Consider the following 15,581-nt stretch of genomic DNA (forward strand, 5'->3'; position numbering starts at 1 on the left):
AGACCCGGCCGGTCTCGGCCTCAGTCCGCCCGCGCCCCCGCCCGGCCTGCTCGGCCCGCGCCTCCCGGCAGAGTCTCCTCCCGGCGGCAGATGTGTGTGGGGTCCGCCCACGGCGGGGACTATGGTGAAATTCCCGGCGCTCACGCACTACTGGCCCCTGATCCGGTTCCTGGTGCCCCTGGGCATCACCAACATAGCCATCGACTTCGGGGAGCAGGTAAGCCCCGGCCGCGCCCCGCACCCTGCGCCCTGCTCCCTCTGCCTTGGCCTTAGACGCCCGTGCGGCAGGGGATGGGGACAGAGGAGAGTCACCTGCTCCGAGTCTCTTTTTATCCTGGAACATTTGGCTGGGTTGACAGCTTGTCAATGACTTTCCAGCATTCCATTTCCCCCTCCCCCCAGTTCTTCCGCAGACTTCTCCAGCTCTCCCTGGAAAACGTTAAAAGACCGGAGGGTTTGGAGCTTCACTTACAGAAGGATTTTTAGTGCAGGAGTATTATGTAATTTGTGATTATGTAAACCTCTGGTTTGTAAGTAAATTCTAGTCTCTAATAGCTTGAGTGCTGGGGTTTTTATTTATCCCGAGTCTGTGGTGATGTGATCATGGGGAGAATTTTGTATTAGAAAGTGTCCAAGTTGATTTCCCAGGTACTTTTTTTTTTTTTTAAGCTCATGTATGGATTAGAGGCGTCCCATATGTGTCCTGATAAGCCGACCATTGGCCATCTCTAGTTTGGGTTTTTTTTTTTCCTTTCTTTCCATCTTGCACCACTAAAGAAGGGGAGCACATTTTTGTTTGTTGCCTTCTCATCCTTGTTTCTTCTTCATGTTTTCCCCCATTTCTCTCCATGTGGCGTCATTGCAAATCGAGCGCTGCAGCCTCTCCAGCAGCGGGGCACTGGTACTCCGCACTTTGCCCGTGCGGCCCGTTTTCGCAGGCCTGCGGCGGGATGCAGTTGCATTTTTAAGGCCGGGAAGAGGATTGGGGGAAGAGGGCAGCAGCCTGTCACCTTGATGGGCAGGGGTCGGAACTGGCCCCGGCATGTGATTGAGCAGCTCCTGACGTTGTAGTACTCTTATTTCTTTTCCTTTAAGTCAAGAGACCTCAAAGGATGTTTGTATAGAAAAGGCACCTATCTCGATGCACCTTTAGTTTTCAAAAACCAAACAGTTTTTCGGAAGGGGGTTCATTTGACTCCTTCTTTTGATGAATATCTGCTTGCATTTGTCTCTCTGTGCTCAGAACTTTTGATTGATTGGAACTGTTTAGCTCCCAAATACTTACTGCACTGCACATTTTAGATGAGTCAAGTGCTGTGTATTCACTTCAACCTTTTACTGTTTTAAAGCTTATCTAATTGGAGCTGCCCCAAAGGTTGTCAGAAAGCCCAGGCTGCTCACCTGATCGCTTCTCCCTGAAATGTAGCAGCTGTGTGTGTGTGTGTGTGTGTGTGTGTGTGTGTGTGTGTATGTGTATTATAGGGATAACTGGAAGAAATGAGTATTCTTTGCCATAATTAAATGGCCTGAAACATACCACAGTATTGCCTCACATTTGCCTTGATTTAATGCAAGGTGACATAACTAAGGATTTGATTTGAGTGTAAAGAAAGGGGTCTCCCTGAGGTCACAAAAGGGAAGCTAGACATAAAAGACGACTACACAGGTGGTCTATCCTAGTGGATCTAGTAATTCACACTCATCCTTGAGACGTTGCTAAGCTCCTTGTCATAGGTGACATAAGCAAAGTGCTGGAAGAGTTGTCTTGTTGCACAGAAGCAAGTTTTATCAGTAAGTGTCCTTTGAGGTCCTTATCCCTTAAGCACCAGTGTATTTATGAGCCTACACGCTGCCTGGTGGTAGAGATATTTTATCAGAGTTAGGGGTGGGGAGATGGAGGGAAGAAATTGATATGTTTCCAAAACCTTGCTTTGCCTTCCAGTATCAGATGATAATTTTGCAAAATGGGGCAGGGTGCAAAGAACAGAACTTACTTTTTCTTACTGTTAAACTGGAGGGAAAGAATTGCAATGTGAACTAAAGAGTGACCTGGTCATAGGTGGGTCATGAATAAAAGAACATTTTACCCCAACTGCTTTGAGGCACAATAAAGAGGAGGAACAGTGAACCTATTATATACAAATACGGGTCTACGGTAGACTTCTGAAAGTATGCAGCTCTTAATGTGGAGTCTTGTCATATTCTATGGACAGATGGACACATGTAGGTTTCTACCGTTCTTCTTTCAGAGTGGGCAGGTGTATATTATACCTTGCTATGAGTGAATAGTGATTCACATTTCAGTAATTTACTAATTCTAAAGTAGGTTAGGTGACATGGGAGTCCAAAGGTCAAAACAGTCCCTGGTTCACGGGTGTTCGAGATGTTGAAGAAACCCCAAATTGAAAAATAAAATAGCTCATTAGCTTTTAAGTCTCTAACTTGTCAAGAACAGAAGGATACTGAAATCATTGTAAATGTTCCCTAGATGAGGTTTTTTTTTTTTTAATGATAATAAACATCTCAGTTTGTGGTTTCTGTTGGAAATGTGGACAGAACCTTTAAAATGAAAACCCAGCTATGGGCAAGATTCCACTGAAATTTGAATAAGCAGCACATGTGACTGTGTGAAGGCATTACACATTATCTCAGAGCTATTAGTGTCACGTGTGGGGCTGCTGTGAAGAAGCCTGTAACAGCCCGTCCAGGGCCTCCTCATGTTTTCCATGAATGTTATCCGTTATGTAGAGCTTTCCCTGTAATGTTATAGGCCAGTTAGGAAAGAAACCCAAATATTATGGAATATTTACTCTAATGAAATCTGTCATCACATTTTTCAATTTTGATGGTGGTGGTAATTTGGGGGTAGAGGCAAGTGTTGAATTCTACACTGAAAAAAGGAAAAAAAAAAAGCTGTATGGAATAAAATGACCTGCTTTTTAATATTAAGCATAGGCACCATGGAAGAAATGAGAATACACCCTTATTGCAGAAACTAAAACAATGTTTGTAGAACCCTTTAGGTGTGTAGAACACTTGATGATAGTTGAGTATATGTGGAATTAGCATTTTATTTCTATTTTTACAGATTGAGAAGCAAAAGTATTCATTGCTTCCATTCATCGAGCACTTAGTATGTGCTTGTAACATCTCAGCACGTGTTATATATGAGGAAAGAATAAGAGGCCTAGGCATGTTAAAGCCCTTGTCCAAGTTCACATAGGCAGTGCAGGCCAGAGCCGGGGCTCCAGCCATATCCTCCTGGCCCTTAGCCACTCTGCTCTCTGCTTGCACACTGAGAGCCACTCCCAGGAGTTCTTAGACATTTAGAAGTAAGTTCTGGCTTTTCGGAGTTCCAGCCTTGGCTTAAATGTAATCTTAGCTGTCATAGTTTGAATTTTAAAGACTCAACTGATGTAAGCCAATCATAACGAGGCTTCTCAGAAAAGGGAGATTGTGACCAAGGGGGTCATGTCAGAAGGGCCAAATTATCCAGATAATTAATTAAATCAATGCTGTGTCTTATTTTGGCAAGGTTGGCATAGCCTTTGGTTAAAAGAGAGGAAAAAAGATAAGAAACAACTGACACTTCACAAAATTATTTAGAAATCACTTAGTCTTTATCATTAGAGCAATATAGATTGCTAAAGAAAGATGGAAGATATGAAGATACATTGAAGAAATACAATGTATTTCTTCAGAAGGGTCTGCAAATGTCCATTTGATCTCACCATATTCAAAGGACTGTGATTTCTGTTTAAAATTAAACTTGGTACAAAGTCCCTGAATTCCTTAAAAGCCAAGTTCACCAAATTATATAGAATAAATCAGTGATCTTTTTTTTATAAGGTACCTAATGACACTTAAAATGTTAAGGACAGCTCTTGTGAAGACTTGAAAGAGAAAAAGTTGAAGTTGTTCTCACTTTAGAAGAAATGTGTTCTGCTCAGTGCCAGGCAGTCTACTCTTTGACACTCACGAGATTGAGTTCTTTCAGGTAACCCTGAGTGAATCACTGAATTTGGTTGGGTCCAATATAATAGATCAAAGACCCAAGGGATTTATCTGTGAACGAAGAGTTTTGCATATGGATTGTTGATTACTAGAGTAAGATGTATAATAGGAATGTTTCATGTTTCCCCAGCCCTCCTTTCTAACTTAAGAAACCTAGAGTTAGGCTTCCACAGTATAAGAGGGTTTCAAGTTACTAACATCACAAAATGGGGAAGAAAAAAAGAGAGAGAGAGAGAAGCCCAGGAAAAGTAGCTTAATAAATGTTGTCCTCATCTACTAAGTAGAGAAATGCCCCCCACCTCACCCCCCTTTAAAAAAAGGTCTCCAGGAGGTACAGGAATTTTTTTTTTTTTTAAGTGAATGTTGTGCATGGCACTGGCCACTACTGGGCAGGGACTCGTCATCCAAGGTCACTAAGTGATGGAAGAGACCTCCCCAGGCAGAGCTTGCCCTAAGTAATAACAAAAGTGTCCATTGTATGTTCCACTTTCCAAAGTACTTACAGACAGAAAAGTAAATCCCAGGTTAAGTTTCTAAGTAACGGTCGGTGAGAGACTTTTTTCTCCTCCAATCTATTCTATATTAATGGACTAAATCTCAAAACAACATTTATTTTTTTCTAATTATTAAAGTAACATATACCATTTAAAGTTTGGTTACGTATTAAAAAATGGAGGAAAAAAGTAAAAATACCTCTAATTCGACTCTGAAGAAAAAACCCCTTTAATGTTTTGGGTATCTCCTGCCAATTTTTTTTTTTTTTACATAAATGAGGATATACATATGTGTGTGTACATATATATATATATATTTCACAGAACACAGAGGCATTTTTCCCATATCACTTAAAAGTATTTAACTGTGATTTTAAATAGCAGTATAATATGTGATTGCATGAGCATACAGTAATTTCCTTTGCTGTATATTCCCCTGTTGTTTAAATGCTGAGGTTTTTTGTTTGTTTTTTCCAACATAAAGTTTCAGTGAGCATCTCTGTGTAATAAGTAGATAATGTGTTTTCTCTGACTGCCTTGGGCTTTATGCCTAGCATAATTTGATGCCTGTTTCAGCTTCTCATTCATACATAGAAAATGAGGTCACTGGCAGTCCGTATTTAGTCAAGGACACCGTGACCTCCTTAGTCCAACTGATACTCACTTCTCCACTGTGTTTCCCAGTTTTCTTTAGATGTACATCTGTGTTTAAAGTACCTCTCTTTCACTGCACTTAGGTAAGTAGATTATTTCTAGAGCCACAGAGGTATAATTCTGCGGTTTGTTTCTTTACTCATTTATTTATTGAGGTGGTTTGATGACCAGCCTAACTACTACTTTGTCAGAATACGTCTTCCCAAGCATCTCCTTCAAAAGACAATCAGATACTTCTTACGTCAAGACGATATCTAAATCTCTTTCTAGTTATACATCTGATTCTTTAAAAGCAGTTTTAAAAGCGTACCAAGTAATATCGTTTATAGCATCATCTCACTTTTTTGATGTGACAAGCCCAGTTTTATCTTAGTGGCCAGTAATTGGTTCCCATGTCTTTTTGCTCTGAAATAAATAAACCTCTTTAAACTTACACCAGAGTGACTTGGGTCATATCTACATTTAAAAAATTAAATCCAGTGTTTTTTTTTTAACACCTATGACTTTATTAGTTGATGTGGCAATGTCATAGAAATATAGAAAACCCTGTTTTATTGCAGAATTATCTAGATATGAGCTACCTCTGTGAGTGCATTTTCTTGATAACTGAAGCTTATCCTTTTTATTTTTTAAAGTTTTTTTTTTTGATGCGGACAATTTTAAAGTCTTTCTTGAATTTGTTACAGTATTGCTTCTGTTTTATATTTTGGTTTTTTGGCCGCGAGGCATGTGGTATCTTAGCTCCCCGACCAGGGATTGAACCCGCACCCCCTGCACTGGAAGGCCAAGTCTTAACCACTGGACTGCCAGGGAAGTCCCTGAAGCTCATCCTTTAAAATGCAAATCACTGGTTTTCTTTTTCTTTTTGTAGTACAAGAAATCTGTATTGCACCTTTCTCTACCATATTAGATAAATACTATATGCAAAACTCAACGAACATTTTTTTGGTGGCGTGTGAATGTTGTACTGGCAGTCAGCTGACAGGATATCCACTGACAGGTGGTGCTCAAAAAACTTAGCAAAGAGTTTGGCACCGACCGATAAAATAAAAATAATAATTAATAAAAATAGCTAATGTTGAATACTTGCTTTTTGATTTTCTGCTTTGGATCTGCTCTGGGCCCCCCAAACTAAAATCCATTAGAAATCCATGAAAAAATGAAGAATAAATAATTTTGAAGGTCTCCCTTGCGAAAAAAGTGTATACACTTTGTTAAACTAGCTCTCCTGCCCTGCCCTACTTTGGTTTCTGTTCTAGAGAGATTCTAGAGTCAATGTCAGGTAAGTGACCTTTGTATAAGGGAAGTGTTGCCAGATTTGACACAGGCCCTGCTCTCAAATCAGGTCCTATTTGAGAAAACATACATGAAACACTTTTGCAGTCAGAGCATCACAGAGCGAGATGCCTGATTGCACACTGCAGTTTGTGATAACGTACGGCAGGGTACTCAGTACTTGCAGTAGCGCAGTGAGTCTGTGGTCATGGCGATGAACAGTAAACCACATAGAGGCAGTTCTTATCTGGAGGTTGTCACCCCTGCCTCATTCTCTGTAAATTCTCCTGTCCCCAAAGTGGATACCACCCATCTGCGAAGATGAGAATAGAGTCACAGGATAGGGAAATTAGCAGACTTCATATCAAGCCATACAAACCCCAGGTTTGTTTCTGTTTTGTTTTAATTTTTCTGTTTCTGTGGTTTGGGAATCTTTCAGTGGCTATGCCAAAAATGAAGTACCGCTCACCATGCTGAGAACAAATGAGCTTAAAATGACCAAGACTACAGTTAGTCAAGTAAAGACTTACGCATCACAGCTTTCTGGTTCTATATGGCTGCTTCTCCATGCCAAAAATGTTTTCCAAGTCCGCCTTGGCAAGGGAAAGAACTTAGTTATTTGTCAGGGCAAAGGTGGTATTTATTCTCCTAGATAATGAGTTATCAAAAAACAGCCTGGACAGCTGGTCCAGGAATGCCACGTGGTCCCAAGGGACAGATGGACCAGCTTCATTTCTTGTGGGAAGAGTACATTTTGGTCTAAGTTAGCTCACGGGCCCTAGCTGGCTTTTACATTTTTTATGGGTTTTGATATCACAAGATCAGCGAGGCTTTCCATGAGTCTGACACCCAGCACTGTTACAGGGTTGCCTTTCTGTAGATGGGTTTGCCAGTATGAATAGGCATTCTGCTTACTAACGTGGGTCCACATCTCTGTCCCCAACCTCAGGGCGGGGGGAGGGGCTGTGTGTATGGCTCCTTCTTCTCCAGCACAAGGAGGCGAGAGGCACCTCCAAGCCCACGTTCCCAGTGCACTTCCTGTACCTTGTCTGGGCACATCCCACCTGGATGGGGACTGCGGCTGGCCGTGGGGACCTGTGACTTCAGGCTGGGAGGAAGTTAAAAGCAAAAGTGGGACTCCCTGGATAAGAACTTTCAAGGGTGACTAGAAAGGTGAGGCTGAGGCTCCTCAGGACATTCAGTTGGAATTAAATGGCTGAAAAGCTGAATGTTTTTAAAAGCAGATTAGCGAGGCTTTCTAGGGAGAAAGCCGAGGCAAGAATGAGAGAGGGCAGAAGTTGGCTTTGTGACCGTAATCCTCCCAGGACGTGAGAACTAAAAGTAGCTTATTTTGTGAGAGAGACAGAAAGGATTAGTTTGGGTCAGGAAGCTTTCCGGGTTGTGGTCCAGCAAGAGCATTTACATGGTGAAAGCTGGTCACTCCTGGTTGTTCTCTTAACTAAATAATAATGAGTCCACATCAGTAAGCTAGTCAGAATCCCCGCTCAGTTTTTTTAGAAATACAACATTAAGTCTAGGGAAGGTTTTGAGTCCCGGACTGTCGTTTTCTCATGTGCCAGTTGTCTTAGGTGTGGCTGCTTTGTGTTTTCAAAGCTGTCTTTGGGATGATAAGAAGTAGCTATGCTCTTACTGCTGCTCCATAAACAGCCCCGAGATCTGTTGGCCACTGGGTCATGCATTTCAATACAGGGGAATGGTAGTGTGGAGAATCTAAACTAGCAGATTACAAAAAAGAAAAACAAATTGTCTGAGTGCTGTAAATGGTTTGGCAGGAAAGTTAATGCGCTGGGACACGGCGGTCTCCCACGATGTGTGGCCTAAACTTGACATTTTATAAAGACAGACAGCGCAGAGCAGAGTAACAAGTAACCACGCTTCATAAGAAAGAGGTAACTTTCACCTCTTCATGATCCTAGCCAAGACCAGCGCAGAAGCAACTGAAAAGACCCTTGCCACCAGCCCGATCCAAAATAGGAAGTGAAGGGTCTTTTCTCTGCTCTGGACTCACATTCAACTGTGGTTTTTCCTTGGGATGGGTTATGGTTCGCACCCCCTCCCTTTTCCCACGCAGCGTTGCATCACCTGGAGCCCCACCTGAGGTCAGGGCATACCTCCCCTCCTCCCACACTGAGGCCCACACCTTTACGTGCCAACACCACCTGGGCCTCACACCTATTGGGCTGCTTACCAAACCTGGGCAGTTCCCTGACACTGTTGGTAGTTAGTCCAAGTGTTTACGTCTTCCCCAGATGAACCAGTGTTTCAGCAGTGAGGAGAAAGGAGCTTGGACTGAGTTCCGAAGATCCACTAAAGGGCCTTAAGCAGTCGGTGGCAGCGCGCGTCAGTAGCTGAGCTGCGGAACCACTTTTGTTTTTCTAAAATTCTTATTTACTCTAATTGCTTTTAGGCTTAATATGTCTTCTGTCAGGGGAGGAGGCTGGTGAACCTGTTTTTCTTTCCTTTTTAAAAATCACAGTATCGTTTACCTACAGTGAGGTACACAGATCTTACATGAACAGATCTATGAGTTCTGACAAATGAAAGATGCACACTGACATAACCCACACACCAGGCAAGATATGGAGGGTTTCCGTCAGCCCAGGAGGTTTCTGGTGCCCCTCCCTCCGAGGCCACAGCTGTTCTGAGTGCTGTGGGAGCCTTTCTTTTTTTTTTTAGCGGTACGCGGACCTCTCACTGTTGTGGCCTCTCCCGTTGCGGAGCACAGGCTCCGGACACTCAGGCTCAGCGGCCATGGCTCACGGGCCCAGCCGCTCCACGGCATGTGGGATCTTCCCGGACCGGGGCACGAACCCGTGTCCCCTGCATCGGCAGGCAGACTCTCAACCACTGCGCCACCAGGGAAGCCCTGTGGGAGCCTTTTTAATTGCCAAGACAAAGTGACACACATGCCTTTGGTCCCAGATAACTGAGTTCAGCCACTCACCGTTATTACAGTACGTAGCGCTGCTACTCTTTCCTGTTGCAAACTATGGCTCAATGTTGTGGATTTTAGTGGATTTAAGGCAGGTAGAAAATTTGACTTTCTGTGTAAAATAACTTTTCCCCTTATTTTGTACGATTTGGTGTTTTTAATTCTTCAGTTGATATACATCCTTCAGTTATATGGACTGCTGATCATTTTGATTTTCAGACATGCTTAAAAATTAAAGTCTGCTTCACATCGTAAAACATAAAGCTAGCATCATAAAATGAAATGTGGTACATACATACTATGGGCTATTTATTCAGCCTTAAAAAGGGAATGAAATTTTGATGTATGCTACAACACAGATGAACCTTGAGGACATTATGCTAAGTGAAATAAGCCAGACACAGAAGGACATGCTTTTGTGTATGTGGAAGTATGCTTCCACTTATAGGAGGTACCTTAAGTAGTCTAAGTCATGGAGACAGAAAGTGGAATAGCAGCTACCAGGGTTTACGGTGGGGGAGAAATGGGAGTTATTGGGGTTTTTTTGGTTTTTTTTTTTTGCGGTACGCGGGTCTCTCACTGCTGTGGCCTCTCCCGTTGCGGAGCACAGGCTCAGCGGCCATGGCTCACGGGCCCAGCCGCTCCGCGGCATGTGGGATCTTCCCGGACCGGGGCACAAACCCGTGTCCCCTGCATCGGCAGGTGGACTCTCAACCACTGCGCCACCAGGGAAGCCCTGAACTGTATACTTTAAATGGGTAAAATGATAAATTTTATGTTATGCATAGTTTATCAACATTTAAAAATTTTTCATTAACTTCATAAGCTACTCAGAAAGCTGGTGGCTTTTGAAGAGGATCTCTCTTTAAAAAAATATTGTTAATTTTATTCTGGTTATAGTCATTGTATAAAGAAGAAAAATAAATATAAAATTTTTCATTAACTTCATAAGCTACTCAGAAAGCTGGTAGCTTTTGAAGAGGATCTCTCTTTAAAAAAATTTTTGTTAATTTTATTCTGGTTATAGTCATTGTATAAAGAAGAAAAATAAATTAAAGTATCAAGAAGCAAATGAGGATATATAGCATTATCTCTAGGCCCACGACCTAGAGGTATTGCTATTTATTATTTTAGTGCATGTCCTTCCCGTCTCTTTTCTATCCGTGTCTTTTCAAACAAAATTGTAACCTCTTTCCACTTTATATCACAGGCAGTTTCCCTCGATTTTAAGTATTCATCTCAAATATGATTAATGGCATTCCTTCACAAGGACACACCGTAATTTACTTAACAATACTCTGTAGCTAGGCGTTCAGTTTTTCCTGTTTCATTCTATTACAAATAGTACTCTGAAACATTTTTGTTCAGAGATCTTTGCTTCTGATTATTTCTTTGGGTTAACACTAGAAATACTTGTGCACGTGCGCACCTTTTCACGCCTTCCACTGTGTGCGACACCACATGGCTGTAGAAAGTTGTCCCAGTTTCCCCTGCAGGCGCCTGTTGAATGTGGCCCCGGCCCCCAGTGGACATTCCCAACCAGGATGCTATTTTACTGTCCAGTGAGTTCTGCCCCCGGAAACTGTGTTCTAGTTCTTTCAAAGCCACATGGTACTGAACTCCTTCAAATGATTTCTTTTATTAAAAGCATTTTTTAAAATGCTGAGACATCAATTCCGTTTTTCATCATGTCATACTTTTAAACTCTTTCAGGACTTTCATTCTTTTCAGTAAGCACATTTTGGACCGAATACGTACTCCACTTGGGACTGGGCAGGAGCACAGGAAGGAAAAGGAGTGAGTGGGTTTTACTCATACATCTGGGGGGATATCTGTCCCTGCAGGTTTCACGGCAGAGAAAAGTGCTTTTTTTGATGAGTTCAGTGATGCTCAAGAAGTTTGTGTCCCCAAACTTCCTGGGTGAACTCGTGGGAGAGGAGGAAAAAATTAACCAACCTTCCAAGGTGCCAGGTCCTGCCTGAGGCTCCTGGCATGTACGGTAGGGTCGTCACCTTCCCCACTTTAAAAATGAGCAGATTGAACAGCTGTGCCGGGTCGTTCAGTCTCTCTGCAGAGCAGCCAGTCTTCTCTGACCAATAGTTCAGGCTTAGGGTCTCAGAGGAGAGTATTTGGAGTTGACTGTTCTAGGGAAATGTGGAGCTAGTGATATTTAGGGGAAATAGAACAGAAAGTGTTCTTTTCTCTTTTCTACCACCCTGCCCCTGGGTTCTTCAGTTTAAACTGGTCTTCTTGCTATTTAGAGCCCTCCTTGGAGAAAAGCAGCAGAGCAAACAGAGAGGGGAAATAGTTCATGCTTATTGAGAGAGGCCCTGAGTCCCTGTGGCTTGTCTGTAGTTTCTAGTAGTGCTGCAAGCTGACTGCAACATGGTTGAGAGGAAGAATGTCCACTCCTGATAGGCCCCCCTGGACTTGACCTCCTCCATTCCTGCACCCACTGGCTCTATGACCTTGAGCAAAGAGCTCGACTTCTGGGGGCTTCAGCTTTCCCAGCTGTTAAACAGGTATAAAGGGTTTCTGTACCTTCTTCTGGAGGGGCAGACCACACAGAGACTAGACACAGAAGAGCTTTGAAAAGTCTGAAGTGCTGCCCCTATGTAAAGCAGTATTACTAAGACTTTGAGCCAGGCATGCTGCCGCTACACCTGTTTATTGTCACTCACCCTTGACCAGAGCCGACTGACTGTTCTTGCTGTGTATTGAATCCGTGACTTGCATTAAGGGGACTTGCTAAGCCAGAGCCAGCTGGGTTAGGGGCGAGCAGGGGCAGAAGCGTGCTGGAGGACAGATGCTGGAAACACTTGGAGTTTACATGTGTGTCAGCAATACTTTTGCTGGGTTTTTTGTTTTGTTTTGTTTTGTTTTTTCCTACTTTGGGGAAAAGATGTTTAAGGCTGGATTTGCTCAGTAGTGGGTTTTTTGTTGTTTTTTTTGATTGTTTGGTCGGTTTTAGTTGAATTACTAGGATTTAGGTAACATGCACTTTTTGAAATGATAGGTTAAATTTCATTTTCTCTTTATCATAGGCTGCTGTTTGACACAAATTTGGGGGAGGGTAGCTACATGTACCACTGGCCCCTTCTCTAATCTAGACATACAAATGGGACCAAGCCTTTTTCAAATTTGTTGACAATTATGGCAGTAACACACCAAGGTGTTTGAAACAAATTATGGGGGCTGCTTAATGAGCTGAAAGTTGTAACCCTCTTTCTCAGGTGCTTACTATACTGTTTTGGAGTGTTTTCCCTATTAAATGGAGAATAGCTTCACTATTAGTGGAGGATATGGAATGCAGGGGGCAAGAGTGTCTTCATGAATGTGTTCATTCAACAGGTGTTTCTTGAACACCTACAGCGTGGCAGGTCCAGTGCTAGTCACTAAAGAGGAACAGGAAAAAGGACTGACTTTTAGCTGTGCAGCGATGAATCTAGAAGGGCAAACAGACAGGCAGGCACCTGCCAAAGAATGTGATCAGGTCTGAGATGGGGGAAGAATAGGGTGTTTATCCCAGGATCCTATAACCCATCCTAAGGGTCAGGGAAGCTTTGGTTCCAGCTGAGACCTGAGATCAGATCAAGAGAATGGCGTATCTGCTATTCTGGAAAGCAAGAGAGTTCCAGGTGGAAAACGGGAGATGCTCACTGTGAGTGGGACAGTACCCCATCAGTCAGGGTAAGGAGTTTGGCCTTGATCATTAGGCCACTGGGGAATGCTGAAGGGTTCTCAGTGGGGGTGTGATGTGCTTGGATTTGCATATCCGAAAGATAACTTCGGTTTCCGTGTGGCTAATGAATTAGAGGGAGGTGAGAGCAGAGGTGGGGAAACCAATTAAGAGGCTCTTGCGGCCACCACCAGCGAGCTGCAGGAGGCCTAGAGTAGGGCTGGGGGCGAGGAGGGAGCACTAAAAGGAAAAGCTGTCTAGAATCAAATGGACTTGGCCACCGGGAGAGGACGCAGCTGACAGTGATGTTACCCAACTTCAAAAGAGCTGGTTTGGAGTGAGCTGGTGAAGAGAATGAGTTCCATTTCAGTCACGGTAATGCGTTAATAGATCTGGTGAGATGCTTTACATTGCTTGCCTGAGAGAAAATGCACCTTATGCATAACCGTGGGAACAACGAGAAATGCTTAATATCTGGATAGCACTGCTGCTCTGTTTCTCTCTTCTTGCCCTCCTCTCCAAGGGGCCACTGCATTATATTATCCGGAATGGGAGCTTTTTGCATTTTCACCTAAATGCAAATACTATGAATATTCATTTTTCCCTTCAAGCTTTAAAAATGCTTTATTATAATACAGTCAGTGCTCAGCCATTTGCTTTAATGCAATAGTGATTGGAAAATTCAAAATACTTCAGAATATTTGGCATTGGACTACATTAGGACTCTGGGATAATATTACAGTTTAAACCAGGGCCTGGTGACAGCAGAGATGTCATCTGAAATTAAATTTGATGAGGCTCCTTTGTTTTGCTCCCTCTCTCTGTATATTAAATGTTTACTGTGTAAACAGCAGGGAGTGGACCAACCTTAGAGGGGTTCTTTTTATGGCTTTATGTTTGTGTGTTTGTATTTTGGTGTTGTCTACAGCTTACAGCCTGGTTGTAATTCATAAAAATCATTTAGAATACATTTTGCTGTAGAAATAATATTATAAATTGTGGTTAGGTTTCCAGGCCACTTGACCAAAGTTACATTACCCCTAATGTTATTAAAATATTATCTATTTGCAACAAGCAGCAGTAGAAAACCATGCTGTTAGAATAGTAGTCATTGGAAAAAGCAGTAATGTTGAAAAATACCATTTGTCCTAATTACCTGTATGAACAGTTGGCTTAATAACAGCGTAGGGAAGGTGCTGGCACGTGGGAGGGGAGGAGGTCGGTGCCACAGGCCTTCGAAACTGGGTGGATTTAAAATCCAAATGTCTTCTCGATCCACGTGCCTCATTGGCTGTGACTGTGGTCATTTGAGAACTCATAAATGGGAGTGTCCAACAGTCCTCGGAGGATGAATTGACAAGACTTGGAAGAGAGATGGGTGGATGTGAAACAGAACCCCTGGGGTGGAATTAACAGGTGAGACTGGGCAGATTCTCCTGGGTGGGCTGTGGGAGACGGAAGAACAGGGGAGCCTGAGGCTGGACGCCGCTTCAGGCTGCTGTGGGAGCCGCGCTTCCCGCTGGCGTCCCGGACCCAGGACAGCCGGGGAGGCCGGGGTGGTGATGGCGATGGCAAGAGGAAGGTCACGTGCCTTCAGCTATTTCCATGGGAAACCATTTCCTGTAAGCTGATGTCATCTAAAGTCTGTAGTAGTGAGCTGTCCCCTGCTAGTGCGACATGGAAGGCAGTTTTGAATGTTTTCACACGCAAAATAACTCTCATTTCTTTATGGCTAGAGAAAGACTTGTTCTGCTGTTCACAATCTGTAGCTCCCTGGACTTTAAAATTCATGCTCCCCGCCCTGTAATTTATTGTGACCTAATCGTGTCTTAAGTGCCTAGCTAATTTCCAAGGGGCCTGCCACTTCTATATCATGTTTCCTTTTCCCTGATTAGTCCATAAGTGGCATTCAAATTCTAATTTTAAACGTGTTATCACTAAGTTTTCTAGTGTTATTGCTAAGTTTTCTAGTGAGAACAAAATTTTAAAACATCTACCTGTATCTATTGATGTAGGCTTACCTGTGCCCTCATTCCATTGATATCTTGATACCCTCTTGAAAAATAGTCAAAATGCAGCATTTAACAGCAAGAAACCAAGAAGCTACTAGGAAGCTCAGAACTGAGGTGAAAATTTGTGGAAATGAAAATATTTTCTGTAATTGGACCATATCCATATTGTAAAAGGAACACCTCTAAGTAAATAAATAAATAAATATCTTTGTACATTTCTTTCTTTTTTTAAGAATCGGCCAGTATTAATGCAAATACCTTAAATGAAGCAGGTGGAAAACAAACATTTAACCCAGTTTTTTCTTTTACGTTCAGCAGAAGTGGACAGTCTTTTTTCAGGAGGCTGTAACTGAGAAAGGGCTGGTGAGCCCCAAGGCTCAGGAAGCCAGCTCTGAGAGCAGGTGTCTGCAACAAAGTAAGGGTTTATTGCAGGGTGCTAGGCAAGGGAGTGGGAGATAAGCCTCAGATCCACTCCTATTTGGTCTTTGAGTTGCGGGGGG

General features: G+C 42.9%; 1 protein-coding gene across 1 annotated transcript in view; it reads left to right on the forward strand.

The window, feature by feature from the left end:
• The first annotated feature begins 6 nt into the window (after positions 1-6).
• The window catches only part of ANKH (ANKH inorganic pyrophosphate transport regulator), a 138,461-nt gene continuing 122,886 nt past the window's right edge, over positions 7-15,581 (forward strand). Inside the window, exon 1 of the mRNA XM_024741731.1 lies at positions 7-217. Coding sequence (XP_024597499.1) covers positions 122-217 — 96 coding nt within the window. The 5' untranslated portion in view covers positions 7-121. The remainder of the gene's footprint in view (positions 218-15,581) is intronic.

The sequence above is a fragment of the Neophocaena asiaeorientalis genome, unplaced genomic scaffold (genome assembly GCF_003031525.2).
Source record: "Neophocaena asiaeorientalis asiaeorientalis breed wild unplaced genomic scaffold, Neophocaena_asiaeorientalis_V1.1 scaffold10, whole genome shotgun sequence".
Classification (NCBI taxonomy): Eukaryota; Metazoa; Chordata; class Mammalia; order Artiodactyla; family Phocoenidae; genus Neophocaena; species Neophocaena asiaeorientalis.